Source organism: Lipotes vexillifer, unplaced genomic scaffold (genome assembly GCF_000442215.2).
Source record: "Lipotes vexillifer unplaced genomic scaffold, Lipotes_vexillifer_v1.1 scaffold696, whole genome shotgun sequence".
Lineage (NCBI taxonomy): Eukaryota > Metazoa > Chordata > Mammalia > Artiodactyla > Lipotidae > Lipotes > Lipotes vexillifer.
In genome coordinates this window covers 310132-337780 of record NW_006792928.1, presented here as the reverse complement: position 1 = coordinate 337780, position 27649 = coordinate 310132, and the positions used below count along the sequence as shown (strand labels likewise).

At 40.4% G+C, this 27649-nt stretch overlaps 1 protein-coding gene across 4 annotated transcripts in view; it reads left to right on the top strand.

The window, feature by feature from the left end:
* The first annotated feature begins 23856 nt into the window (after window positions 1–23856).
* The window catches only part of NRG1 (neuregulin 1), a 219196-nt gene continuing 215403 nt past the window's right edge, over window positions 23857–27649 (top strand). Inside the window, exon 1 of one of the 4 annotated variants that reach the window (XM_007466132.1) lies at window positions 23857–24401. In XM_007466132.1, the coding sequence (XP_007466194.1) occupies window positions 24311–24401 (91 nt within the window). In that variant the 5' untranslated portion in view covers window positions 23857–24310. The remainder of the gene's footprint in view (window positions 24402–27649) is intronic. The other 3 variants (XM_007466131.1, XM_007466133.1, XM_007466130.1) reach the window with 3 other exon arrangements.

Below are 27649 nucleotides of genomic sequence, written 5' to 3'. Positions count from 1 at the left end.
TTTTAACTAATGAATAATATTATAAAATTAAGCTATAATTACAATAGCAATGTGTTGTTTTCTCCCTTGATGAGATCTTTTGAGACTTGGAAAATTTTTTCCAGATATGAGATAGACCTACACTAAAAGACCCTTGACTACCGCCATATAATCTGGCTATTATTTCAAAGTTAAAGTTAATTTAGTTTTGAGAATTACTTAGCTCCTGGAGATAACTGGATTGTTTCAAAATCTTGTAAAGGAAAGCAGGGGCTGTCTGTTTTTAAACCGTGGTGTAGCTTTGTAATTAGAACCAGTTTGTGTGATGGATACTTTTACCTTGAACATTAAAACTCACTAACTCATAAAATGTATATACCATCATCCCTTGGTATCTGAGGGGGATCTATTCCAGGACCCACTCCATCACCCCCTACCCAAATTCACGGATGCTCAAGTCTCTTATATAAAATGGTGGAGTATTTGCATATAACTCATGCACATGCCCCTGCGTACTTTAAATCATCTCTAGATTACTGATAATACCTAAAGCAATGTAAATGCTATGTAAATAGTTGCAGCACATGGCAAATTTAAGTTTTGCTTTTTGGAACTTTCTGGAATTTTTTTTCCCCCGAATATTCTCAATTCATGGTTGGTTGAATCCTCAGATGCAGAACCCTTCTGGATAGGGAGGGATGACTGTATATCTGCTGGATGACTCTTGCCACCAATTAAAGGTTGAGATTTCATTAAGCTAAATGTATCGTTTATAAATTTTTGGGGGGGAGGGAGGCATTACCTTGTAGAAGCAAATGGTTTCAGATAATATTTATGAAAATATCATAATAATGGAACTTCATGCGGGATTTGAAACATTTTCAGATTTAGATAGAGGTTTCCACAAACCAGATTTCCACTGAGGAAGCCTAAGAAAAACTAAAAATACTGTGGCTCACGTACTGTGTTATTGCATTTACTACATTCTAAATTATCTGATGATGTAAAGGACACCTAGAGCATTCTTTCAGATAACACAGGAGACTTCCAAGATCAAATCAAAACCAAGCCAAGCAGAACAGTTTTACTCAAAGAGATTTGAAATCTGATAGATAAGCTTGAATTTTTTTGTGACCTTGTTTCATCAAAGTGACTTTGTCAGTTCCCCAAAACCTATATTTCCTTGTTTGTGGAACCGGGATTTCTTGTGTGTTGGAGACACAGAAGCAAAGTACAAATGGGGTAGACTTTTACCTACATTTCTTGCATTTTCACAAGTGTTCTTCTTTTTCAGTGTTTGCCATGCACATGTGTATAGCCCACAGGTACACACAATTCTTCAATCTTCAGGAGTTATAGTCTAAAGAATAAAAATGGAAGCAATGTAATAGAGTGTATAATAGAAGGGGCTGGAACTCAGCCACTCAGCATAGGTGTGAACTTGGCTAACTTACTTAGGTCAAGATCTTCACTCGTAAACTGGAGATAACGGTAGTTATATTATAGGGTTCTTGTGAAATTAAAATGGGATAATATATATAAACCTCTCACCACAGTGAGTGGGGATAATATATATAAACCTCTCACCACAGTGAGAGAGTATTTATTCTTTTTACTCTTTTATGTAATATTAAGTCCTATGGATATTTATTAAAAATGTAATTATAGGCTATAGCTGTATGGCAGTAAAGGCAAATGGACATAGAATACCCTTTGGGGTTGTTGTTAATTTGTCTTTATAACCCTAAAATTAAAAAAAATTAGGAAAACCTAAATGATTGGTTGATTTTGGCATCAGATAGATTTATTATATTCTGCTTTTTCAGTGCTTAGTTTCCCATTATTTAACTTTGTAAATGCAGAAGTTAAGGCACTGAGGTTGGAAATCCTTATTCCTCATTATGGAACAGGCCCATGATAGAACAATAACAGTGCAAATCAAACCAAGTTGACTATTTCTTCATTGCTCCCATGGAAAGCAATCAATACAGAGGGAAATTTAATGTGTTTACCTAACAAAATAAATTGGGAAAATAAAAATCAAAGACAGAGAAGACATATTAATATTCATTTTTGTGAGAGAAATAATCAAAGAGTAAGTTTAAAACTTGTTTAACATTATGAATTAATGATCTCGAACAAAGTCAGGTATTGAAGAGAAAGATGATAGCTTCAAAGATTTAAATTGAGTGAAAACGTTTTAGGAAGATGAGAGCTTTGGCTATTCCTAAAGCAAAGGAAGTGGATTCAAGTATAGCTTTCTAAAGAAGATGTGGAATGAAATGGCTCCTTTAACCCTCTCAGTTGAAAGTGATGCTGGGTGTGCCCGATTTGTTTTAGTTAGAAAAACTCCTTTAGTTTACCTCCAGCTGCTCCCTTCTCTAGGTAAATATAAGACGTATTAATAAATATATGACATTGATATGTACCCACTGCTATTTTGTAAATGGATAACCAACAAGGACCTACTGTGTAGCGCAGGGAACTCTGCTCAATATTCTGTAACAACCTAAATGGGAAAAGAATTTGAAAAAGAATAGATACATGTATAACTGAATCAATTTGCTATACACCTGAAACGAACACAACATTATTAATCAACCCTACTCCAGTATAAAATAAAAATTAAAAAAAATAGATAAATACATGACAGACAGTTGGAAAGAGGTTTCCTGAAATAAGTGACAGATGAGTATAGTGCTTGCTCGAATTATGTTCAGAAGAGGAAGACGAGAACACACTACAGGGTCATGTTTTATCGACAAACCCAGAGGTCCCTTTCTCTTGTGAATATTTCCCATGTGACTTGGGCTTGCTCCATGTCAGCGAGAGTCTGTGAAGTCACCAAGGAAGCAGAAGTGTGTCCAGCTGTGCTGGACTTCAGCCACTAACAAGATCACCAGAGAGTCGTGCTACCTTGCCTGGTGTCCTCCACTGAGAACCCCTCTTCAATGCTCTTTCGTTTATTTAAAGAGAACATTTCATGGGCGCTCCTTGTGGACTGAGCACTTGCTGTGTGTCTCCACATATGCTGCTCATCTAATCATGATTTTAATTTCTCTCTTTTTAACCCCACTCCCACCCCAGCCATGTTTCCTCAAGTCTCCACTATTGCTCCTACGTTACTCACTTTTCACAAATGACTATCTCATTCTTGGCTGAAAAGACTGAAGGTGCCTCGCCTTTCCTCATCTTCAGTAGTTACCATGTTCTCACTGCCATGGATTTTCTCTATGGAACCACTTATCCTTGCTCATGCTTTTGTGTCAGGAGGAAAAGTTAGCACCTCCTCTTTATAAGGCTAAAGTTGCCACCCTGCGCCCCATCCCTTCACTTCTGTCCTCCGTTGGGACCTTGGGATCCATTGAGATTTACCATTTCTCTTCTGCATCTCCTATTTTTCCCTTTCTTGTCTCCTTCCCTTCCATTGGACTTACAAATATCCTTAGGTTTTCCTTATTCTTAAAAACAAATGAACTCAGAACCCTTCCTTCAAACTTGGTACTCCCTTGAGTTGCCACCCAATTTGTCTATTTTCATTGTTAAATTTCTCAAAGAAGTTCCCTACATCACAATTCTCAACACATGGCTTGAGGACCTCTAGGGGTCCTGACACTCTTCAAGAAGTCCCCTCTGTAACCTGTCCACTTGATGCTAGATTTTCTACCTACACTTCAACCAAAACAATATATTGCAACAGACTGAATGCAGAAGCAGATAGGAGAATCCGGATGTCTTCTATTAAGCCAGACATTAAAGGGATTTACAAAACTGTAAACGAAAGCTCTCTTCTCACTAAAATTATTTTTATTGGGGAAAATGTGGTTACATTTTCATAACATGATGTTATTTATGTTAACATATAATGGAGCCAGCATTGTTACTTCTAAATGAATTAATAAATTTGAAAATGTCTTCCTTCGTTTTAAATTTCTAGTAGGCTGGTACTATCTATCTAGTAGGCTGATACTCTCTGTCTTTCTAGTAGGCTGGTCATAGCTACTGGTAGATAGGACCCACAAAATCAAAAGCTCTCTGGGGGTCCTGAATACTTTTAAGAGTGAAAAGGAGTTTTGAGATAAAAATGGCTTGAGGACAGGAGATCTATATTCATGTTTCCTTTTCTTCATCATTCTCCCCTCTTTCTTTTATCTCGGCCCCATGGTACCCTACATCAGACTTTTCAAAGTTTTTTCTGTATTAAAGAATTTCCCCCAGTTTTTTATTCTTCCTTGTTTCTCAGCACTGATTGACATTGCTTACCTCCCTTTTCTTAAAATTCTTTCTTCTATGACAGCAAACTCCTCTGATTGTCTCCTTACCTTCCTGATGACCCCTCTTTCTCTTTCTTGGGTCCTATTCCCTGGGATTTTTTTTTTTTGTCTAACTTGTCTCTACATGCTTGTCCTTAAAGATATTTTTCCTATCATTTTTCTAGATCTGAAGTCTTTCTCATGGTATGAAACAAAAAGCATTCCAGTTGCCAGCTGAAGTCCTGTATCTCAACGTCCAAGGGTCTAAAACCAAATTCAGCAGCTTCTATTATGGAAGCTCAGTTCTCTTAGTTACCCAATGTTTAAACTCCAGAGTAAATTTTTACTCTTTCTCCCATCATGTCACATGCACGTGTTCCATTTATTCTGTGTTTCTCCCATCGATTCCCAGACAATGCATGTTTGGAAGCTTCTGATTACAAACCTGGGCTAGTAACTGTCTTCCGCTTCTACCCACATAGAATTTCACTTGCACATTCCATCAGAATTACCATCAAAATCATGGGTTTTCAACGTCTATTTTTAACCAGGAAACATTTTTTCCACCAAAGATTTTAATCCTAATATTTAGCTATAGTTGGGCTGTACAGGTGGATTTATCACAGAAAACCTGAGTGAAGAACTGTTTGAAGTTTCTTCTAGGCTATGGAGTTATCTGCTACTCAAGGTATTGGAGTAGACCTGTGTATCTAAATGCTTCTTACTCATACTTTCATTCATTCAGTCCTTCTGTTTTCAGTACCACACTGCCCCCCTTTCGCCCTAACTTCCTGTGTACCTGATGCTTCCTGTTCCAGAGCCTTTCTATAGTTCTTTAGCATGGACCTACTTTCCTTTCATTGGTTTTTTCCTTTATAGAAACAGCTTTTGTGGCTTTACTAAGTTAGTTATTACAAATCCATCAGCTTCCCATCTTACAAAATTTGGATATATCTTATCTACTTGCTTTTATCTCTTCTAGCTTTTCTTTCCTTTCCTTGTGGGTCGATACCCATTTTATTCTTTTCCTTACCCTCACCTTAGTGGCATTTCAAAAAGTGTATTAGTTATCTATTGCTTTGTAACAAATTACTACATATTTAGCAGATTAAAATAACACACATTAATTATCTCAGAATTTCTGTAGGTCAGGATTGCTCTGGCATGGCTTCTCTGGGTCTACTTCAAGGTCAAGGCTACAATCAAGGTGCATGCCAGGGCTGGGGTCTCATGGAAAGGATAAAGGGCATCCTCTTCTATGCTTGGCTAATGATTGGAAGTTTCAGTTTCTTGTGAGCTGTTGAACTGAGAGCCTCCACTCCTTAGTGACTGTTGGCCAGAAGTCATCCTCAGTCCCTTGTCACATGGTCCTCTCCATATGGCAGCATGCTTCCTCAAAGCCAGCAATGGAGAGAGTCGGCTAGCAAGATGGAAATCACTATTTTATGCAACCTAATCACAGAAGTGACATCTTATCATTTTTGCCACATTCTGTTGGATAGAAGCACTCACTCAAGGTAAGTGTATTACAGGAGGGTGTAAATACCAGGAGGTAGATTGAGGGCTGTCTTAGAGTTCGCCTGGCATGGCATGCATAGGTGATGAACACGTGGGTCCAAGTCCCCATTACTAACTGGAAGTCCAACAAAACTGTTCCTGTCAAGGTCAACCGTGACCTCCACCTTGCAAAATCCAATGAACTATCCTGAGACTCCATCATCCCCAAATAACCAGCAGCAATTGACCTAGTCTCTTCTTAAAGCAGTTTATTCCCTTGAATTTGGGGATACCTCACCTCTATGTTTTTTCCCCTCGATTCCTTGTCTTTATATCTCAGATTCCTCTTCTTGCTTTCTCTTTTCTTCCTGATCTCTAAATGTCGGAAAGCTGCAGGACTTCATTGGCAATCCTCTACTCCTGTAATTACACACTCTACCTAAGAAATTCTGTCCTGTGACTTTATTTTTGTTTTTTAATTTTTATTTATTTATTTAGGCTGCTCTGGGTCTTCGTTGCAGTGTGTGGGCTTGTCTAGTTGTGGCACGCACGAGCTGAGTTGCAGAGTAACGTGGGATCTTAGTTCCCCGACCAGGGATCGAACCCTGGCCCCCTGCATTGGGAGCGCAGAGTCTTAACCACTGGACCACCAGGGAAGTCCCTGTCTCATGACTTTAAATTCCATCTATGTATTGATAACTCTCAAATTTATATATTTAGCTCCAACCTTTCCTGTGAGCTCCAGACAGTACCCAATTGGGACCTGCACTTGGACTTACAGACATCCGAAATTTAACAACTTAATGCAGAATTCTTGATTTTTTTTTTTTTTGTCTCCCCTCCCCACCAAATCCCACTCTGTCCCAGTTGGTCCCCATTTCAACACGTCACAACCCTTTACCCAGTTGTTCAGGTGAAAGTCTAATAGTCTTTCTTCGTTTCTCTTCTTTTCTTTACACTCACATACAATTCTCACTCAGCAGACCTCGCCAGCTCCGCCTTCAGAAGATATGCATAATCCATTCACTTCCCACCAGTTCTGCTGTCACTCGGTCTTGGTCACCATTGTCTCTCAAGTGGATAGTTATAATTAATTTCTAACTAGTCTTTCTCCTTCCACTGTTTTCCCCCTACAATCTGTTCTCCATGTAGTAGTTGGAGTGGTCTTTAAAAAGTATAAATCAGATCATGTCATTCTCCTTCACAAAACCCTCTGATGACTTCACACGCACTTAGAGTTCAATTCAAATTTCTTCCCATGGTCTCCCAGGCCCATAAGATGGGTCGTCTTCTATCACCCTCCCCTTGTTCATGCTGCCCTAGCCCCACTGGCACATTTGCTCTTCCCCTACCACATCAAAGCTTATTCCCGCCTTAGGACCTTTATTACTGCTGCGCTTTTCACTTGCGACGCTTATCCCTCGGATCCCATCATGACTCCCTCCTGAGCATCACTGAAGTCTCTCCTTAACGTTTACCTCTTGAGGGAACCCTTCCCTGACCACTCTGTGTAAAATCGCCAAGCCTCTGCTCCTCTCTACCCCCTTTCACTGTTGGGATTTTCACTTGTGACCACTTGAAAGTATTGCCTGTGGTTATACATTTAGTTTAGTTGTTTATTGCCTGAGTATAATGTTTATTGCTTTATGAGTATAGTGCTTCGTTTCACTCACCCCTGTGTCCCTGTAATCCAGAACAAAGCATGGTACATAGTAGGTATGCAGTTAAGTGTTGACTATGTGAACAAATTGTTAGATAGGATTGCACCTGGGAGACTGCTTTCTCAAGCAAGCAACCTTGAAGTATCCAGTCATTTGCATCCAGTTAATCATATAGTATAACTATATATATGTATATATGTGTGTGTATATATATATTTACATTATAAATGACAACATATATACATGTTAAATATGTTATATATACATATATTATATATATAATAGAAGCTGAGTTTTTAAAACCTGAATTAGTGATAGCAATGCTACTCGTAGGTTGTCATGTGGTTCTTTTTATCTTTGCTCTTTTTTAGAGTAGTTCTCGCTCCCCCACCAATTGAATAGACAATAGAGAGCTGGAATACATCATGGCTTTAATTCACCACGTAACTGGTCCCTGTATAACTTTCACTGAAATCTTTCTGGTGGAGAATTGTATGGCTTACTCCAATCCCGGCCTCAGTTTGCAATTTGAATAGAAACATGGGAGACAGACTAGTCCACTAAATAATTGACTGACACTTAAGTGTGACAACTATAGCTTCATAGAATAGTCCAGAGCCGATACTTCCAAACACCATTTTCAACAATAAATTAAGATGTTTAATTTCTAGGCTGAAAATGACTTTGTTCATCATGTAGTCTTCCAGTCTCTCAATTAGAAGTGATGTATATCTCTATTCGTATCCCCTTCCCCTCAGTTCCATCCCCATTCGACATACAGAGTTTTTTGGTAACCAGATTCACAAATGAGACTGTGCAAAGCTGTCTTAGTAAAAGTTAGGCATTTACTTCTAGTGAGTAATTATTTTTATATCCCCAAACCAAATTACGTATTAATAGCAATTGGGTATTTGGGGCTTAAAAGTTGTATTTGGGAAATGCTATCTGTGATTTAGTGGAAATGAGAAAACCAGGAAAGTACTAACCATGACATTTCAGTGAAAATTCTGGAAAACAAATCTAGAAAAAAGGAGAGAATGAGAGAAAGAAGGAAATTGAGAATACCCTTTCATCTGCTGGAAGTTTTCCTAATTAAGGAGAGTAAAACCCCAGTCACTTATGAGTACTTCCAAGAAAATCACTGTATTCTGTCCATTTTTATGTTTCTTTCTACTTTCTTTTTTCTTTTTGTTTTTCCTAAAAAGCAATTAAACATTAATTACATTCAGAGGAGAGATTGCTCTGATAATATAGATAAGAAAAGCGAAGTTTCTTACTGTTTCTTTGCCAGAGATTTTCAGCCAACGTTATAAAAGAAGAATCTAAAAAGGGAAATTATGCAAGTTGAATAAAAAAATCCATTTTCAAATGTTATTGGGGCAGTGTAAAAGGATATTGCATGCTCAAATACCTAAAACTTTTTAAAACTTTTGAAATGGTTTTAGTATTACTAAGGGTATTGCATAGACACAGTCTCAGGTAACTCTTTAAAGTATAGAATTCTGAAATTCTCAACTTTAATTTATGCATCTAAAAGTGATAAAGTAAAAAATAAGACCTACCTCATAGAATTATTCTGAATGTTAAATGATATAGTGACATATGAAACACTTAGCACAATACCTGGGATACAAGTCAATGCTACATTAGTGATGACCAAAAATAAAGAAAATTCCTTAAACAAAAATACTTTATAACTAGAGTGACTATAATTTATGGACCAATACAAGGATTGTTTGAGAGTGGACAAAGGTGCTATTAGTAATTATACCTGAACCACAGGTATAAATCAAGATGGTCCCGGCCTACTAGAATGTGTGGTTGCTCTATCAGTAATCAATTATCATAGCAAGCAATAAATGTTTTCTTTTTCAGAGATTATATATATATATATATATATATATATATATATGTATATATATATATGCACAAGACAAGCAGAGACTTGATTCAATTGTGTATCAGCAACTCAGCTAAAATTTCAAGAAATAATATTTATTAGGAATATGGTTTAATCAGAGCTTGTGTTTACCAAAGATGACCAAAGATTCTTCAAATATGTCCACGAGCTAACTTGGCTTAGATCCACTTTTCTTATAAACCAGAAATTTCCCCAAGGTTCTATTATCTGCCTGATTGAAGCTAATACGTGTTTCAAATGTTTTCAAAATGTTTGCTTTTTTCTTTAACTGTCCTTGCAGTTAAGGTGCTGTTATTTAAAAGTGCCTGTGATTTCCTATCAGAAATTAAAATGATGCTTAATGAGAACAAAACACGTTTTCACTTGAAATGCAATTAAACCAACTTGGAGAAAAAGGGTTTTTTCTAAGTAAGATGAAAACAGCTGTATTTATCAAGCTGCTCATAATGGTATTAGAATTTCTCTTTTAGAAACATGTGCTTTAATATATATCATTTTTAAAAATTATCATCGACATTGTAGATAATGCTATTTTCATTCCAATTTCTCTTCGGTTACAAAGAGAATCTTTATTTTTGTAACTCATGGCGGGCTCACTTGATCATATATTAATAGAAATTTAATGAAGACTTGTCTTTAAAGGCTTGTATGTGGAAGGTCTCCCAACAAAATGTTCATTTCATGACTAGATATGACTTCTTCATGATTATGCTAAAATTTTAATTTTTCTAATGCCTTAAGAAGTAAATCACTTCTGCATAAGTTAAAAAAAAATTTCCCCCAAAAGCAAAAATTGCAGATAATTTCCATAGTCTAGGAAAAACATTTCTCTAAGTTGCTAATTCTTATTTTCATTTTCATTTGTATGTTTTGGCGTTTTGTAGATACAACCTATGTCTTAATTTACTACATGTTGGCATGGCTTGCTGATGTTTTTCTAAAACATGAAAAAAAAAAAACCTGTTTCTATTTCCACATAGTAACACTTTTTCTTGATCTTTCGTAGTTTAGATCCACAGCATTGGGAGAAATAACAAATGTTGTCTTGTGTATATATAACTACATGTTTACAAACAACAGAAGAAATACGCAATTTCCTATGATGATAACGCTTGAAGACGTCATTACCCACAATGACAACAAAAAAACATTACTGCTGTTAAGAGCTTGACCTTGAAAGTATAATATTAGACTCTGTTTGGAAATAGCATGTAATCAGGATATGAAACTCTAGAAATTTAAGTAAGATTAACGTGATTTGGATTCGTCATGTAGCTATAAAATACCTCTATATCCTAATTTTAGGCTAGGTCTGCATTGGACAAGTTAAATGTTTTGACTAGATTAATTTAGTCAATTTAACTTGAATGATTAACTTGTGTTATCTTCCTCCTTTGAAAGAACCAGGGAATCATGTAGAGCTGGCACGATCTCTTTTGAATTAATACTCTTTTATTACCATTGGCATTCTTCTCTTAACTCTATCCCAAAATAATTGTCTTAAAAATAATACATTTAGCAATTTTAAAGAGAAAAATATTAGGGTTAGGATCTATCAAAATTGAACAGTTAATTAACTGAACACTTTAGAAAATAGGCTCATTCATCACCCATCAAATATTTTCAACATAACAGGTACAGATCACTCTATTCCCTTTGTCAGCCATATGCCCCTTACCCTGAAACTCTTGAATGAGCTTTACAAACCCATGTGCTCAAAGCGTGGCAAACAGAGATGCTCTCTGAAGTGAGAATAGGAGGATGATCTCAATCATTCAGGGTTGATCATGCAAAAACCATGACTTGAAAAGTTAAAAGGAAAAAAAACCCAACTATTTAGTCCAATGTCAATATGGTAAACCCTAAGTGTTAAACTTGTCTGCCTTTTTACTATATTCCTCAAAGTGTATTTATAGTCTCCTTTAAAGAGGAGTTAGTTTTGGAGGTCCTTTTAAAAAAATTGGGACTTCCCTAGCAGTCCGGTCGTTAACACTCTGTGCTCCCAGTACAGGGGGCTGGATCTCTGGTCAGGGAACTAAGATCCCTCATGCCACATGGCACAGCCTAAAAAAAAAAAAAGAAAATTATTAACACAAAATTAGTTACAGCCCTTGGAAGGGACTCCTGCAAGTGTGGAGCCATGAAGCTTAAGTTTTACTGGTTTCACATTTTCCACCTTAGTTTACAGATATTTTCAAGACACGGGGAAGTGTGATTAGAGGCATATAAGTCCAGTTAAATATCAGCTCCATCATCCCATTAAAACACCTAGGGATATTTCATGAATGGCCTTTATTGATGATTTCATACTCTGTCTACAAAAACATTGATGTTTGATTGCGTAGACAATTTCATCAATGTCTATAGACCAAACTGGATAGCCCAGATCTCACTTCCAACATCTCCTTCAGCATTGGGGTTCAGTCTGTCAAAATCGGGCTCACTGTGGTCTTTCAGAATCCATTCTATGTTGCCTATATAGATAATCTGTGAGCTGAGTTAAAGCATGTTCTATTATTGAGCGTTTTGAGATTGTTCCAGGATTTGAAAATTTTAGATTACTTTGGTTTCTTGGAGTTAGTTAATGCATACCACAGCTTTCCTTGAAAAACACATTTGAGCCAAAGTGGCTTTAGGGAAGTGTTTTATGCTTTAATAAGTTTGGGAAAAGGAGATAAATTCATCTAGTCATAGTAACATAGTAAATCTTGTTGAAAGGAACCACTTTCTAAACGACACAGCTATAATTTCATTCCAGCTGATATTGTGGACTTGAAACATTTCACTCTACTTTTCTGTCTCATAAAGAAGTTTCCATTTGGGTTATTTGTACAGATCAACAGATAAAAGCTTGTGTACTAGAGCAGAAACAGCTCTGTTAAACGTCTCTCTCGTCCATGCCAAAATTTTTGCTTCTTCAGGACCATGGACCTTCCTTAGGAACATATACACATTTCCCTAAAGAATCCTTAGGCTGTGATATATTTTTGAGTTAAATTGTTATTATTTATAGAAAAGTTTTTTTATGTCCACCATGGATGCACATCAAAGTTTATATAGCATTCATCTCCATGGCAGGTGCTTTATCTTACTGATTATTTTGGCAGAAAACATATACCAAAAATCTCCCTGTGAGAAATAAAAACAAAACCCTACCCTCCAAAAATAGAAAAAAGCCACAATTCTTCAGATCCCCTTTGGACCTGTGGGTGAAGCTTATAAACCTTCTTGGAGTCCATTTAATGCCTGTGAGTCTGGCTGAAGCTCAGAGAATGGGCTGGAGACAGGATGGTCTACAAATAGAGGAGCTAGGATTTCTGAGTTGGGTTTGAGCTGCCATCTGTGAAAGTTTCTGCATTACTTCCCCATGTGCCTTGTTTTATCCTCTCAAAAAATAAAAGTTTTATCATCTAAGGATGTAAAATATAAAAGCACCTTGGAGGCATCTTGTCCATCATTCAGCCCTTCATTTTACAGACAAGGAAAATTAAGGCTGGGGAAGTTAAGTGACTCCCCAAATCCATGGAGCTAGGAAGTGGCAGAGCGGGGAGAGTCACTGCAGATTCCAGACTTTCTTCCCATTTGTCATTTTCCAGCCCCTTCGATATCTGCTTTCTAAAGCACTGTATAAATTAAGATGTTTTTATAACTGCATTAGCTTATTATTGCTCTGTAACAGATCACCCCAATCTTAGCACCCAAAAGCAACACTCATTTATCAGCTCCCAGTTCTGTCGGCCGGAAGTCTGGGCAGGGCGTAACTAGGTCCTCTGCTTAGGGTCTTACAAGGCTGAAATCAAGCCATCAACTGGGCTGTGTTCTGAGCTGGAGCTCAGGTCCTTTTCCTGGCTCATCAACACTGTTGGCAGGATTCGGTTCCTTGTGGTTGTAGGACTGAGGTCCCTGTTCTCCTGCTGGCTGTCAGCCAAGGTTGCTTTAAGCTCCTAGAGGCCACCCTCCACTCTTAGGCATGTGACCCTCTCATTACATGGCAGCTACTTCTTCAAAGTCGGTAGGATGATCTTTCTCTTCAGGAAAGGCTCAGCCCTCCTTTTAAGGACTTTCCTGATTAGGCCAGACCCACCTTCTGGATTAACTCATAGTCAACTGATTGATAACCCCCCCCCCCCCCCCGCCATACTCAAGAAGAGGGGATCATACAGGGTGTGTGAACGAGGCGACAGGAATCTTCTGATTAGAATTAGAATTCTACTTATAAAATCTTCTACTAAATATTCTACTCATTCAAATACTAGTTTTCCTTTTTTACCTACTTTTTCCCTCTGCTGCCTTCCACTGAGCCAGTGAAGGGTCATCTGTCCTACAGAAAACCCAGAAAGGGATGATGAGAGGAGGTGAATTAGGAGCAGTGTGGTGAAAACTTCAAATCCATAAAAATATCTGATTTTCATTAGTTTTACTTATTCTTTGTAGCCTTAAGTGCCAATGGCCTGGGGTAATTCAGAATTACCTATTCAGTCATTACTGAATGGTTAAAAAAAAAAAAAAATCACCTATCCTTTTGGCAAAATGCTTCTTTTAGTAAAGTTGGCCTGGACTCAGAGATGTTTGATAGGAGCAACAGCAGCTAGAAGTCAGCGGACAGTTGACGACCAATTGAGGTGCCATTTCTCTAGCGCCTCCTGTAGGCTGGACATGACTCCCGTGAGCTCATTTAATTCTCACCGCAGTGATCTGTTACATTGGTAGTATAGTCCCCCCCTTACAGATGAGGAGCCAGCTGTGAAGCAGCAGAGTCAGAATTCAAAGCTCTGTCCGGTTCATTGGTGCTTTCTTGAAGACAGGCTTCCATCTAAGGTCCAAGGTGGAGACTGTGACCCTCAGAGGCTCTCAGACACTTAAGCAGAGAGTGGGGAATGGTAGATGGGGCTGCAGAGTTACCAGCAGTCTTTGAGATGGAGGCTATTTCAAGCAATGAAAAACTATCAACTATATAAAGGGACACTCCTTCTCCCTTCCAGAGTTATCATTAGAGTTTTCAGAAATCAAGATGAAGGTTCTACATCATAAACTTATTTTTCTTTATAGAGGAATTTACAGTTAAGGGATGAGTTGAGCTTCATAATACCTCATTATGATGGTTAGTGTGTAACAAGTATTGATATTATTATACAAGTTTTTTTTTAAAATATGGGCAAATAAGACATAGAGTAGGTCAACAAGGGGGCTTAAGTGGATTTAAGTACACAAAAATATAGTGGTAGAAACCAGCAAGCCTTGTTCTTGAATCCTGCTAACTGTAACGCCAGTTGAACAAGTCAGTTAAGATTGGGCTCATACAGCTGCAGAGCTTGGAAAAGTTGTAATTACTTAGCGAACGTCCCATTTGCGTTGGAGTAAAACGTTAAATTTGGAAAGATTTCAAAGCCCTTCAACTGCTACTCAGTCGCTCTGAAGTTGAATTAAATGTAAATTGGGGATTCTTTGAACATATTTATAGTCTATGCATTTTAATATACATATGTCAGATGTGTACTTTATGGAACTAGAGAGATGATTCCTGAGGCATCTTTCCTGCAGAGCAGGGAGACAGGCTTGAAAACAAATAATGATAGTAATAAAGGTGCTGAGCTCAAGAGACATATGAGGAAGACACATGTGCAGCAGCGATTGTGAGGGGATCATCAGGGAAAAATAGAAAAGGTGAGTTTTGAGTTGGGTTTGCCTGCTAGGCAGAAAAGGGAAGGAAATTCTAGGGAGAAGGAAAAACAGAGTTAAAGGCATAGAAGTAAGAAAAGATACAGTTCATTGTGACCAGAGTATACCCACTACCGGGGGGAAGATAGAAGAGAGGTTGAGTATTTATGCAGCACTTGAATTGGGAAGGACCTGACTAACCTCTAAGGAGAAGTTGCAACTTTATAGCAACAGGAATCCATAGAAATGTTACATAAAGGATGACAAGATAATAGCTGTAGTTTAGAAGATTAACTCCGGTAGCTGGAAGGAGGATGGCTGGGTGTGAGAATGGAAGCTGAAGCAGTAAGAGGGGTATTTGAAAAAAGGTCAGTCAAAGAATGACTGAGGACCCAGCTCAGGGGGGGAGCAAAGGAGACAGGTGATGAGGATAAAACCTGCTTCAGATAAGAGCGCTGGGACTGGGGCATCAAATGGCTGGAATCAGGGGAGGAAAGTAGGACGTGAGGAGAAAAATGAAGGATGACACCTAGTTTCTGATCTTGAACCATGTCTGGTTCTGGGGTGGGGTGGGGCGGGCGGGGGAAAGGGATGGGAATTAACAAACTGGTCAGTTTGAGGTAGTGGAAATTGAGGCTTGGAGTTTAGAAAAAAAATTATACACACACATTTGTGAATTATCAAAATTTGATACAGTGGTAGTAAATGATATTTTCCTAGGATTATCATGTAGTTAAGAAACAGAGTTTTAAATATTGGCCATGAGCCAGCATTTATGATATAGGTAGAAAAAAAAGAAAAGGAATTGGCAAAAAGAGACAGAAAGTTCTGCCACCGAGATATTACTGTGAGTTCCAGGAGAAGGTTTCAAGATGACGTGTGTATCAGTGTCCCCAAGCATAAGGACTAAGGAGGACGACACTTCATATGACAATAAGAAGGCACTGGTGAATTCCAAGCAGTTCCATGAGATTGGTTGTGAGTTGGGGGAGCAGGTGGTTTCCGTGAGCTGATAAAAAAGAACTGAAAGTGTTTGGTCATAAAAGGAAAGAAAGGTTTAAGAGAGGGTTTTTTTTTTTTGTTCTGGCTTCTTTGTTAGAACAGGGAAAGATAATGTTCATGGAGAAAATTGGGTAATTGGAGTGACCTGGCATCAGGGATTGTCAGGGCGGATTCAGCAGTAGGACAAGGGAGGGAAAGAATTGGTAATAGTTTAATGAAAGTTTCTCAGGGAAGAAGGAAAAAGTAAATTTTAAAAGAAAACAATGAGTTGAGAAAATATGTATTAAGTTCTTTACCTTTCGCACTTCTGAGCTAGAAATACTGTATAGTTTTAGTGCCCATAATAAACACACACTGACGTAAATCCTAGCACATTGCGGGCTCTCAGGGGTCTACTTATTATTATGAAAATAAAAGTGATAGTGGATTTCCACCTCATTCTGTTAGATGATCTTTTGGAAACCACAACAACGACAACAGGAAAAAAAAAAAAAAAAGTTGATGTAATTCCGAAGCAAGATAATTGCCACTTAAGTAAAAGTGACTTTCTCTTCCTACCTACAAATACCAGGGCTGGTTTTGGTCGGTCTTGAAGACAGAAGTCCCAGATGGACTGACAGAATTTTTTGTGCCTGAATGTATCTGCTTTACAGGATCTTAAAGAGTTCAGTCTGCTCTAGGACTGAACAAAGATCACTCACAAATACTAATCCAAACATATTTCTTAGACATTCAGTTGAATATCTAGTTTCCAGGATCACCCCCAGAATTTCTCGGGACTCTAAAGAACCCTACATGCTGAGTAAGACCCTAGGCAAGACCAGAGTTTCCTGGACCATTTGAACTAGGTGGTCTCCATCTTGTATTTATGGGAAAGAGCTGGAACAAACACAGTCTTTATGATTAAGCAGAAAAGACAGCATTTTCCATAAGAATGTAATCTTCTGCATGGTTGGTCACCAGTTATTTTTTGGATGGTCATTTAGTTTCTGTCAAGTTATCTAATTATTCTGCTAAATCATCTTTACAAGATGAATTGCTTTCTTGAGTTGTTAATACTTGTGAAATTCTTTTCCCAAATGAATGAGAAGTGAAAGATATAAATTTTTTAACACACACATACACAACATTTCCCAAACATCTAGTATGTTGAAAGTTGGTCCGTTGCAAAGGAACTAGAATTCTAGGCTGGGGTCCCGGGGTGGAGATGACTGTAACATTCCACTTTTGGCTCTGAGCTCAAAACTAAAAATCCCTAGTCAAGTCAGATATATGAAATATTGGGCTCTAACTTGAACAGGAGCTGAAAAAAAAAGAAAAAGGCGGGGAGGGTAGTATTCATAAAGATTTAGTAAGGAGGTTAGAAGGAATTATGTGAGAAAGAAGGAAAAAGAATAATTGTGGTGTTTTTACATGCCTAGGCCAGGTACATAACATTGTGGGTCAGGGTTTCATTCCATACAGACCAGCTATCCTGATGACATTGTGAAGTAATTTCCGATATACTATAATCTGTTTTTGGAAATGCCTTCTACCAGGTGTCTCTTCTGGGACATACCAAAGCAGAGTTGATCTGTTAAATTATTCACACTGTTCAAATATTTCAAGTACTAATTCATCACTCACGACCTTACATTTGTATTTTAACATCATTATACATTTAGCAGGGGTGAATCTTTTCACAATAATGAATAAAGTGACTCTTGAAAGGAAAGATGTTAACCTTGGAGGATCCTGTGGGATGACTCTTAAAAGACACCGAAGCATCTGAATCTCCCTCTGGGCTGTATGTTAGATGTTCACAGAATCGGAACCTGATGCATGTATGGACAAATGCCTTTGTTATATGGATATGCATGATGGGAAGTGAGGAAAATACTAAGGGAGTTAAATCTAAACTCAAAGATAACTGTAAGGTGGTTACTGGGTGCAACTTGCTAAAATGACTATATATGGACTTACCACTAGTGTGTTAAGTGAAAAATAATCCTATGGGAATAGGAACTTTGTATGATGCCAAGGCTAGAAAGGGGTTTTTAACTCTCTGTTAACAATGCTGTGTTTAAAGGTTTTCATCCATTATCACTTTGTTAGAACAGCCTTGCTAAAACCCAGCTCTTTTATGGGTCTCTCTGACACCTCATACAAATGCAAGGAAGGAAATGGAGCCAATAAATGTAACCTACTGGTGAAATTTGCAGAGGCAATTATAAAAAAAAGGTAAGTATTTTCTTGGGATTTTACCATTTCACAGAAGTTATCACCTCACCTCTTCAAGTTTTGAGAAATTATACCTATAAGTCAAGATTCTTATTCTATATGTCCGTTCTTAGAAAGGCTTATTCAAGAGAAATTATCCCCAAATGTCATGCCTGGTACCATAAGCATCATTATCATTTTTAAAATTTGACCAAATAAACATAAGCATACACACATGTATGTATGTATAGTCTTATATACATATGAAAGCAATTTTAGTTATCGTCCTTTATTCACCAATTAACAAAATGTATGTAATTGGCTATGATGAAACAGGCACAGTGCTAGAGATATAACATAGAACATGAAATAGTCAGTCTTTGCCCTCAAAAAATTTAATGTCCAGTGGGAACAGATCATTGTATAAGAAAAACACTGTAAAAAATCATTTTAAAAATCCTTGTAAAAATAAAAATCACACACAAAAAATAATTACAAACTGGAAGAAATGTTCTGAAGGAGGTGTAAAAATGGGATGGGAGATTAAAATCATTTTCAAAGGTAATGTAAAGCCCTTCTAAGCAACTGAAATTCAGTTGGAGCCTGAGCAGTAAGTGGAGTTAGGCCAAGTGTGGTAAATTCACGCAGAGGAAACAGTACGTGCAAAGGCACCGGGGCTGGAAAGAATGACAAGTATTAGAGGCATGTTGCAAAGAAGCCTTCATGCATGAGGCATAGAGAGGGAGGGATGAAGCGTAGTGAGATCAGGCTGGAGTTAGGCACAGGCTAGCCCTTCAAGGACACTGGGTATGGTTCTGGGAAGCAAAGGATGGCTGGGTTAAGTCTGCATTTCAAAAAGACTCCCCTGACTGCTGCATGTAGCAAAATAATTGGAGAGAGCAAGAGTCCAGGTGGAAAGCTTTACTATGATCAAAGCAAAGATACGACGAAGGCTTAAATTTGGGTGGTACTTAGTGATGAGAAATAAAAGGAGACAAGTCAAAATGACAGGATTTGGGGAGGGGTTGGCTGCAGAAAGGAGGTGGCAAAGATGATTGTCAGGGTAGGTGATTGGTAATTGATTGATAGAAATGGTAATATCAGAACCAGTCTTTTTATAGTCATCCTATTCTATTTAAATTCATTTTATGCAAAGCCATTTAGTGCTTACTGCGTGCAAAGTACGGTGCTGAGAATTCTCATGGATAGCGATATGAAAAAAGTGGATAAAAGGATATATAATCTCCACCTTTTATAGATTCGCATTCAAATACAGACAGTGTTTCTCATTTCCAGTAGAGGAAAGAGAAGCAATAACTATACACCCACACACATATGCATTCATACACTCACAAATACAGATGTATACGCACATGTATATCTACATATGTATATGTGTATGCATGTATGCATGTATATACATTTGAGGTATTTGCATCACATACGCATCTTAAGTATGTGTTGCAAGGGGATGAGAAAGATAAAGATAAATAATTAGTGTGGAGGTCAGAAAGAGAAATCAAAAAGCTGCATGAGATTGTATTCTTCTTAAAAGAAAATAAAACGTTTCAAAGACTATTAAGTCTTACATCTCCACCCTATTAGAGAAGAGGTTTATGACACTACGCCTGTTTTTCAGATAGTGTCCACAAAAAGAAAGTAGGCACTAGTATTCAGCTGTATAATCCATTTTTAATCTATCATGTATCCCTACAATCATGAGAGTAATCTTATCATTAATAATAATGATAAACAATAATAACAATCATTGGTGTGGGATAATGTTTAAAAATCACACAAAGCAGAAAAGCATAAACACAGATCTCATTTTATTGTTGTTTGAATGTTACCTTTTTTAGTATTTTTCTTAGGATTCTAAACTCACAATTTGTTATCAAACTGACTCTTCACAGCAGACAGAATATGATTAGTTAAGAATTTTGTTTAATATTTTCCAAATGTACCGGAGGACACCATTTCCAGTTTTGCGAGGGTGTCTTGTTGGTCGGAAGCCTTTTGTTTAATGAACTCAGCTTGCGTGTTTATTCTAAGAGTCTAACTAAACATACAGGACAATTGCTGACTAGTGAATTCTTAAAGCTGCTTTCATCTTATTTTCCTTACACTATAGTCTTTGCTTGTTTCAGTTCATTGCAGCTCTATTTAGAATAGCCAGGACATGGAAGCAACCTAAGTGCCCATTGACAGATGAATGGATAAAGAAGATGTGGCACATATATACAATGGAATATTACTCAGCCATAAAAAGAAACGAAATTGAGTTATTTGTAGTGAGGTGGATGGACCTAGAGTCTGTCATACAGAGTGAAGTAAGTCAGAAAGAGAAAAACAAATACCGTATGGTAACACATATATATGGAATCTAAAAAAAAAAAAAAAAGTGTGTATTCCTTTTGACTGCCTGTTAATGTCTTCTCTTTATAGTGATAGTATGTGAAAGTAGTATCTAATTTCTGAATTAGTATATAATTGTGCAGATAGTTGAATATGCTTGGAATCACTAGAAGTGAATTTGCCATGAAGCTAAGGAAGCTTCAGGGCCTCTCACTTCCAAGGCTCCCTTTAACAGTCTTGGATCTAAATTTGTATTTTTAAGTTTGTGTTCTTTCCCTTTAAAAAGATCTCCCAAATCTTATGAGCTTCAGGCCCTGGAAAACTTATCTGGCTCTGCTTTTCATTTGTATTGTAATAATTAATTTGTTTTCATGCCTTTCTCATATTATTTTGGCTTCATGAGAATGGGGCAATTTTTTTTTTTCTTTTTTTCTGTTTCTCTACTGTTGAGCATTTAGTTCAGTAAATGCTTTGTGAATTAGTGAATAAGTCATGCGCCTTTGGTGATCGTGCTGGAGCTGGCTCTGGTGAGGGAGATTTTCTTTTGTATCCATGCATCTTTATTAACAATGAATTTGTTGCAAAGTTTAAAAAAATAATCTATATAAATTATCTTGTTACTTCATTTTTTAAAAGTTAAAGATATCTATTTGCAGAATTTAAAATGAAATTCCCATTACTGTCAGTATGCACAATATTTTGCAAAAATATAAAAATGTTCACATGTTAATGTTCTTTCACTTTTCTTTTTTTTTTTTCTTTTTAAGATTTTCTTGGAGCATTTTCCAAATGGGAATTAATGAGAGAAAGGGTATATTTGGCCAGCTTTGTGGATTCTAAGAGTGCTTCTAAAAGTTAAGCCTAGCCAAAGAAAAGTGTTATGGCACAGGATTGCCTTTATTATAAGCTGTCATTTAATATAAGAGCTCCATTTTGTCTTTCTTTATTTCTCAAGGTGCTTATTTATAAATACCCACTCTAGTTTTCAGGAGCTGACATATGTTGACAGGTTAACATATATTACCTGAGAGCTGGTATACCCTGTATGATACAGACTCTAAGAGCTGAACAATACATAACAAATTAATAAAATGATGCCATGAAAACATGTCATTGTTTCTAAATTGAGGTTAATATTTTGATTTTCAAGAAAGCAAAGAAAGGTTTCCTCCTTTCTCCATCCCTGTTCTGATCATTTCCGAGGATTTATAAAAATGCAAAACAACAACAACAACAACAATCACAAATTCATCTGCTACTTCCTGACCATAGAGATGAATAATTTAAGGGCAATTTCAAATTGGGTTTTCCAGCTGGCTTTCTGTTTTACTTGGAAAGATCTGAAACTTTATTTTTTAATTCCCAAAGACATTTCTGCTTTCTATCCTTCAGTTCTAAAATAATGATGTATCTCGTAACACGTAGCAGTTGTATACTAAGCCCTTACAGGGTCTCAAATCCTCGAGAAAAAGTACCCTTTTTGAAAGGGTTCCCCTTTTCTGAGTTTTGCTGTTTTCCTGTTTGTTAGCTAGTGGCCCCACCTGGGAAGACAGAGTTATTTCAGCCATCATTCAGTTCCAGTTTACATTAGACTCTGTGGAATATTATAGTGCTATTCAGGATTCATAATCTCCCTGATTTTGCTGTTTTTATGGCCCAGTATAATTGATGTGTGGTGTTCGTTGGAAGGTTATCAGAAGATATTTGGACATCAAATTTTTCAAAATAAATGATGGCACTACTGCTAAGATATCTTTTAACGACTTAACCCACCCAGTAGAGTTAGATTCTTATTACAGTACACATTAAAGGAGAATAAAATCATTCTTAATTTAGGACAGTTTTTAAATAACTGATTTTGTCCCCCCTCCCTTTCCACATACATAGCAAGAAGGCACCCCAGATTTCACCTTTATCTAAATGGTGGCATTTGGAAAATATACCAAGAAGGCTGTCTGTAGGTAATGGTTCAGTTAGCATTAATCCCAGAGGATGGAAAATCAGGGGCAAATTACTTTTAAAGAGGACTAAGTAAATGTCACATATGGGTGGACGGTACTCACCTCTTCCAGAAAACAACACGTGGGCCTGTCACTGTAAATGAACATTCTGACTTAGCCACAGCTGCCATACATCTATGAGAACGTTTGCTTTACATGATTCTGGATCGTTACTCGGTGCTGATTACCCTGGCCTTTCACTGTTGTCCTTCGCAGCAGGGTGCTAACGTTTTCTGGATTTCACTGCTCTTTAGAATTCTCCACCAGAGGGAGGACAAGGGGAGGCGAAGTAGGTTTCACCCGCAGTTCTCAGGGAAGTTTGAATCGGAGAAAGCTAGCACTGACGAATTCAGGACCTCTGGTTCTGTCTCTCCACTTTACCTCCCCGTACTTGCTTTCTCGGCAGAACTGAGTGACTCTAGCTAGTGCAGTAATTTTATTGTCGATCCCTTTCCCACCCGGCTTTTATCAGTTAAGTTACAACTTGAATAATTAAGTTGTAGCGAGAGATACAGTTTAGGACACCCCCCTCCCCCTTAGCAGAGGCCAGGTTATTATTATTTCTTTTAGGAAAAGCTGAAGATGAGAAGTCTGACAGGCACGTTGTTAAACACACGAAGGCAGGTCACAGACACATCCCAGGAGCAGATCGACGAAGATGGATTTATCTAACCGTCTTTACGGTCCCCCGAGCCCTTCCTGTGTATCCACAGCCGCCTTACTCAATCCCCCTTCCACCCAGAGTTTTATCTTTGCCCTACGTGCGTGTGGGGTTTTTCACTAAAGAAAGAAAGGACGGAACCCCAAACTCTAATGAGAAAACAGCAGCCGTTCCTCTCCTTCCCACGGGTTCCAGGGCCTTAATTTGGCCGGGCAGGTGTCGGAGCTGCAAAATTTGTCTCCACCGTTTTCTCCGCGCTGGAGGGAAGGGACCAGCCCTCCCGGGCGCTTCCTGACGGGGAAGCGGAGCGAGGAGCGAGGAGCGAGGAGCGAGGAGCGAGGAGCGAGGAGCGAGGGCCCCGGGTCCGGATCCCTTCCTGGGTCTCGGAATGTCCCCGGGACGCGCGGTCCGGCTCCCGCGGGCGCGGCGGCGGCGGCGGCTGCTGCGCGCGGCTTCCAGCGACCCCTGTCGGGGGTGTCCGGCAGCCGCCCCGCGCACCTCCCCCCGCCCAGGCCGGCTCGGGGAGGGAAAGGGGCCGCGCCCGCGAGCGCCGAGCCCAGGCTCCTCCCGGTGGCGTGTCCGCGCCTCGGGGTGGGGGTGTGGCGGGGACGAGGGAGGGGGCGAGGCCAGGGGAGGGCGAGAAGGAGGCGCCAGCGTCCAACCTGCCCCCAACTTGTCGGACCTCCGGGCTCGCGCGGAGGGCAGGAGCGGGGTGACGGCGGCTGCCGGGAGACGCGAGCGCTGGCCGGACGGTGATCGCCTCTCCCTCCTCGGGCTGCGAGCGCGCCGGACAGAGGCCGCGACAGGAGCCGACAGCGACGGGAACCGAGCACTTCCCTGCGCGACAGGAGCCGCCCCGAGAGCGAGCGCGACCGCCGGACGCAGCGACCGCCAGTCCCAGGTGGCCCGGACCGCACGCCGCGTCCCCGCGCTCCCCGCCGGCGACAGGAGACGCCCCCCGCGCAGCGCGCGCGCCGCAGCCCGGCCGGTGGTTCTACCCGCCTCCGCCCCCCGCCCTCGAGGGACAAACTTTTCCCAAAGCCGATCCCAGCCCTTGGACCAAACTTGTCGCGCGTCGCCTCCGCCGGGCGCCGTCCGTGCAGAGCGTGCACTTCTCGGGCGAGATGTCGGAGCGCAAAGAAGGCAGAGGCAAGGGGAAGGGCAAGAAGGACCGAGGCTCCGGGAAGAAGCCCGCGGCGGGCGGCCCGAGCCCAGGTGAGTGCGCCGCGCGGCCGGGGCTCCGCGATCCTCCTCCCCCTTCTCTTTCTCCTCCTCCGATGCCGCCGCCTCGCCCTCTCCTGCCTGCGCCCTGCGCTCCGGGCGCCTGGCCCTGCTCCCGGCCGTCCGCGGGGCCGGGGGGTGCTCGCCCTCCGTGGGGCCGCCCCTCACCTGAGCGTCGAGCCCCAGCCGGGCGCCAGCAACCCGCGCTCAGGGTGAGGGCGGAAGCCGGGACCGCGCCTCCGGAGGACCCGGACTCGCCACGCTCCCTGGCACGGCCTTTGCCCAGCGCCCCAGAGCCGAGCCCAGCCCGGGAGCGGGACCCGGCGTGCAGGAGCGGAGGCCGGGTGCGCGCGTGTCCAGCGCCAGCAGCGCTTTGCACGGGCCCCGCCTGCCCTCTAGCGAGAAAAGCGGGAACGGGTCTCCCCTCGCAGCGCCTCGCTCGGAAGAACGGGGTGCTCTAGAGAGAACGCGAGCGGTCGCGCGTCGGTGTTTTGGGCCCCGGGGAGGGAGTGCAGGGTCGCGGTGTGCGCGGACGCTCACCGGGATTCAGCCCCGCGGTGTCGGAGCTCAGATCAGCTGAGAGGGATTCCTAGAGGTCAGCGAAGCAGGTAAAATCCAGCCCAGTGCCAGGAATCAGGTCCCCAAAAAGGTTCTCAAACTTTCGGTTTTGCAGTTCTATTTTTCAGGACCTCTTTGGTAAATGTGGTTAATTTATGTTCCCAAGAGATGCCCCAAAGCAAAAGTTCATTTGAACTTTTGAACCCAGTTGCTCACTGGTTATATAATAGAATGAAATGGCAGCTGAGGCTTTCTAGAGACAAGTCTAGTGCGTGATCATCGGTTCACGGACGTGAATGACAGTTTCACCTTCTGTTTCGCTAAGAAGGGCTGATGCTTTCGACACTGTCTTGGACAGAGGAGGCGCCCCAAATAAATACTTGTTTATGAGTGATTAAGTGAAGAGGATGCTTAAAAAAAAAAATGGGGGGGGGAGGGGGAAGAATATAAGGGCTTTTTTCTGCCTCTGCACTTCCCAATTATTAATTGATCCAGAGACCTCAAGGCACTTAGAACATCCCCCAGCACACTTCGTAAAGCATTTTTAAAGAATTAATTCAATGGCATTCTGTTATCTTACAGAAGTATTTGCCCGTTCCTTGCAGGAAGTAAACAAGATTTGCCTAGTCCTCTTACTGGCATCGCTGAGAGCGTTTCAGAGCCTGGCTTATTGGCAGAGACCTTAAACAGGTTTTGAGCAAAACAAATTGAACAGAGAGTAATTGTTTGGCCACTGACCATTCCTGTGCATGCTTCTATGATAGGGTACTGCTGAGCAGATTCACCTTCATTACCCTTCCTTAGCTCTCATGAAGGTATATTGAAATTTTCCTTACTTTCTCCCTGTTTTGGAGATACCCTATCGCATTTTATTCAACCAGGGCTGAAGTGGGGAGCTGGATTAGCAATCTCCCTAAGTGACATCCTCTACTGTCCTCTCGAAGGTTATTTTAGTAAACGAAAGAGCTCTTAGACCTGACCACAGTGGTAAAGTTGTAAAGAGTTATTTGCGGTTGTTGTTCTGTCCTGCCCTGGAGTACTCTGCCTTCAGACGTTTCTGTGGTCCTCTGCAGGAGGTCTGATGAATTAAGGAGGGGACGGTGGCTTGAAGTAACATCCCTTTCAGGTAACAGGTCTGCACTTTGTCAAGGCTTCAGGGCAGCAATGCCTTACTTAACATAGACATTTCAGATAAGCACCCGTGGTGGGTGGGAGAGATTTTAAGAGCCAGCAGGCATTTCTGTGCCCTACAGATCGCATCTGTTAGGTAGGCAGCTGTGTTGGGACTACCTAATATTCTCTCCTGACACAGCGTCCCAGAGTTTCCTTGGTGACTCTCATTATGCTTTCCAGTCCCACCGCTGTGATTCCCTCTAAACCACATAGATTGGCATCTTTAAGTGACATTCTCTTGACTCTCTTCCCAGAGAATCTGGAGTGAACTTGGCTCTAGGTTGGTTTTAAAGTGTATCTCTCTTTTCCATCAGGTAGTTGTCTTCCTTGGGGAGAAACTTTTTCCCCCGCTCCAGGGCACCTTGTGCTTGTTAAACCCTATAAAGCAGATAAGAATATTTATTCTTCATTTGATTCAAAAACAGCGATCAGACTTCTCTGGTGGTCCAGTGGTTAAGACTCCTGTGCTTCCACTGCAGGGGGCAAGGGTTCGATCCCTGGTAGGGGAAGTTCCACATGCCACACGGTGTGGCCAAAAAGGAAAAAAAAAAAAAAAAAACAGCGATCAACTTGAAACCTGCTTTAGATAAAAGCACCTGGCGTTAAATAGTATTGCTTTGAAATCACTGTTTCTTTCCTTCTTGTCATTTCCCTTGTAATGCTGTCAGTGTACTTTTCCTTATCTTAGGAGAGTGAATAACTGAGAGCCATAATGGTTTGTGAGGGAAACCCACACCTCTTTTTCAAGCTTTTTTGCACTCTGTAGTCCTCAGGCATCCTCAAAGGAATGACCTCTAGATGCCATAACTATAACATCGCCACTTGGCATACCGGCTCAAATTAGGGCTTACAGGACACCCATCTCTTAAATAGCTCCTCCATCAGTGCCCTTCAATCCCAGGTTTCACCCCTTTCTTAAAACAGCCGCTGAAACTTTCTGTCCTACACGATGCCCATGCAACAGCCAAGCCTCTTTTTGGAGGATATAACATTACTTCACGACAGTCAAGGGAGAGAGAAGGCTGAGAGAACTCAGCCCCTCAGCCCCGCTGTGTGCTGTATTATATGCGGAGGCATAAACACATCTGTTGGAGGGATAGCTTTAGGGGAAAAAGATTCCTTTAACTTTCATGCGACACGTGTGACTGGTATGTGATACATACGTAGCTGTGTTTCGTAGCATCGCATTTTTATACTGAATTGCTCGCTGTTGTGGCTGCAGATGTTCAACAGAATTATCTGTGTCGCAGTAATGACTCTAATAGTTCCCAGGCCCTTGGGGTCATTGATTTTTCTTCTTTGCTCAAAAAAAAAAAAAAAAAAAGCAACCTCAGCGTAATCCTGGGCTTTGTAACGAGGATCCATGTACCAAGGGTGCTGTAACTTCCTGCACCTCCTAGATGCTGGATCTCCCATATCCAGACTTTTCATATTGATTCAGCTCAACAAACTTTGTCTATTGAAGCCTGAATTACAAAACCAGAGCTTCCTCCCCGCCCCCCGCCCACCCC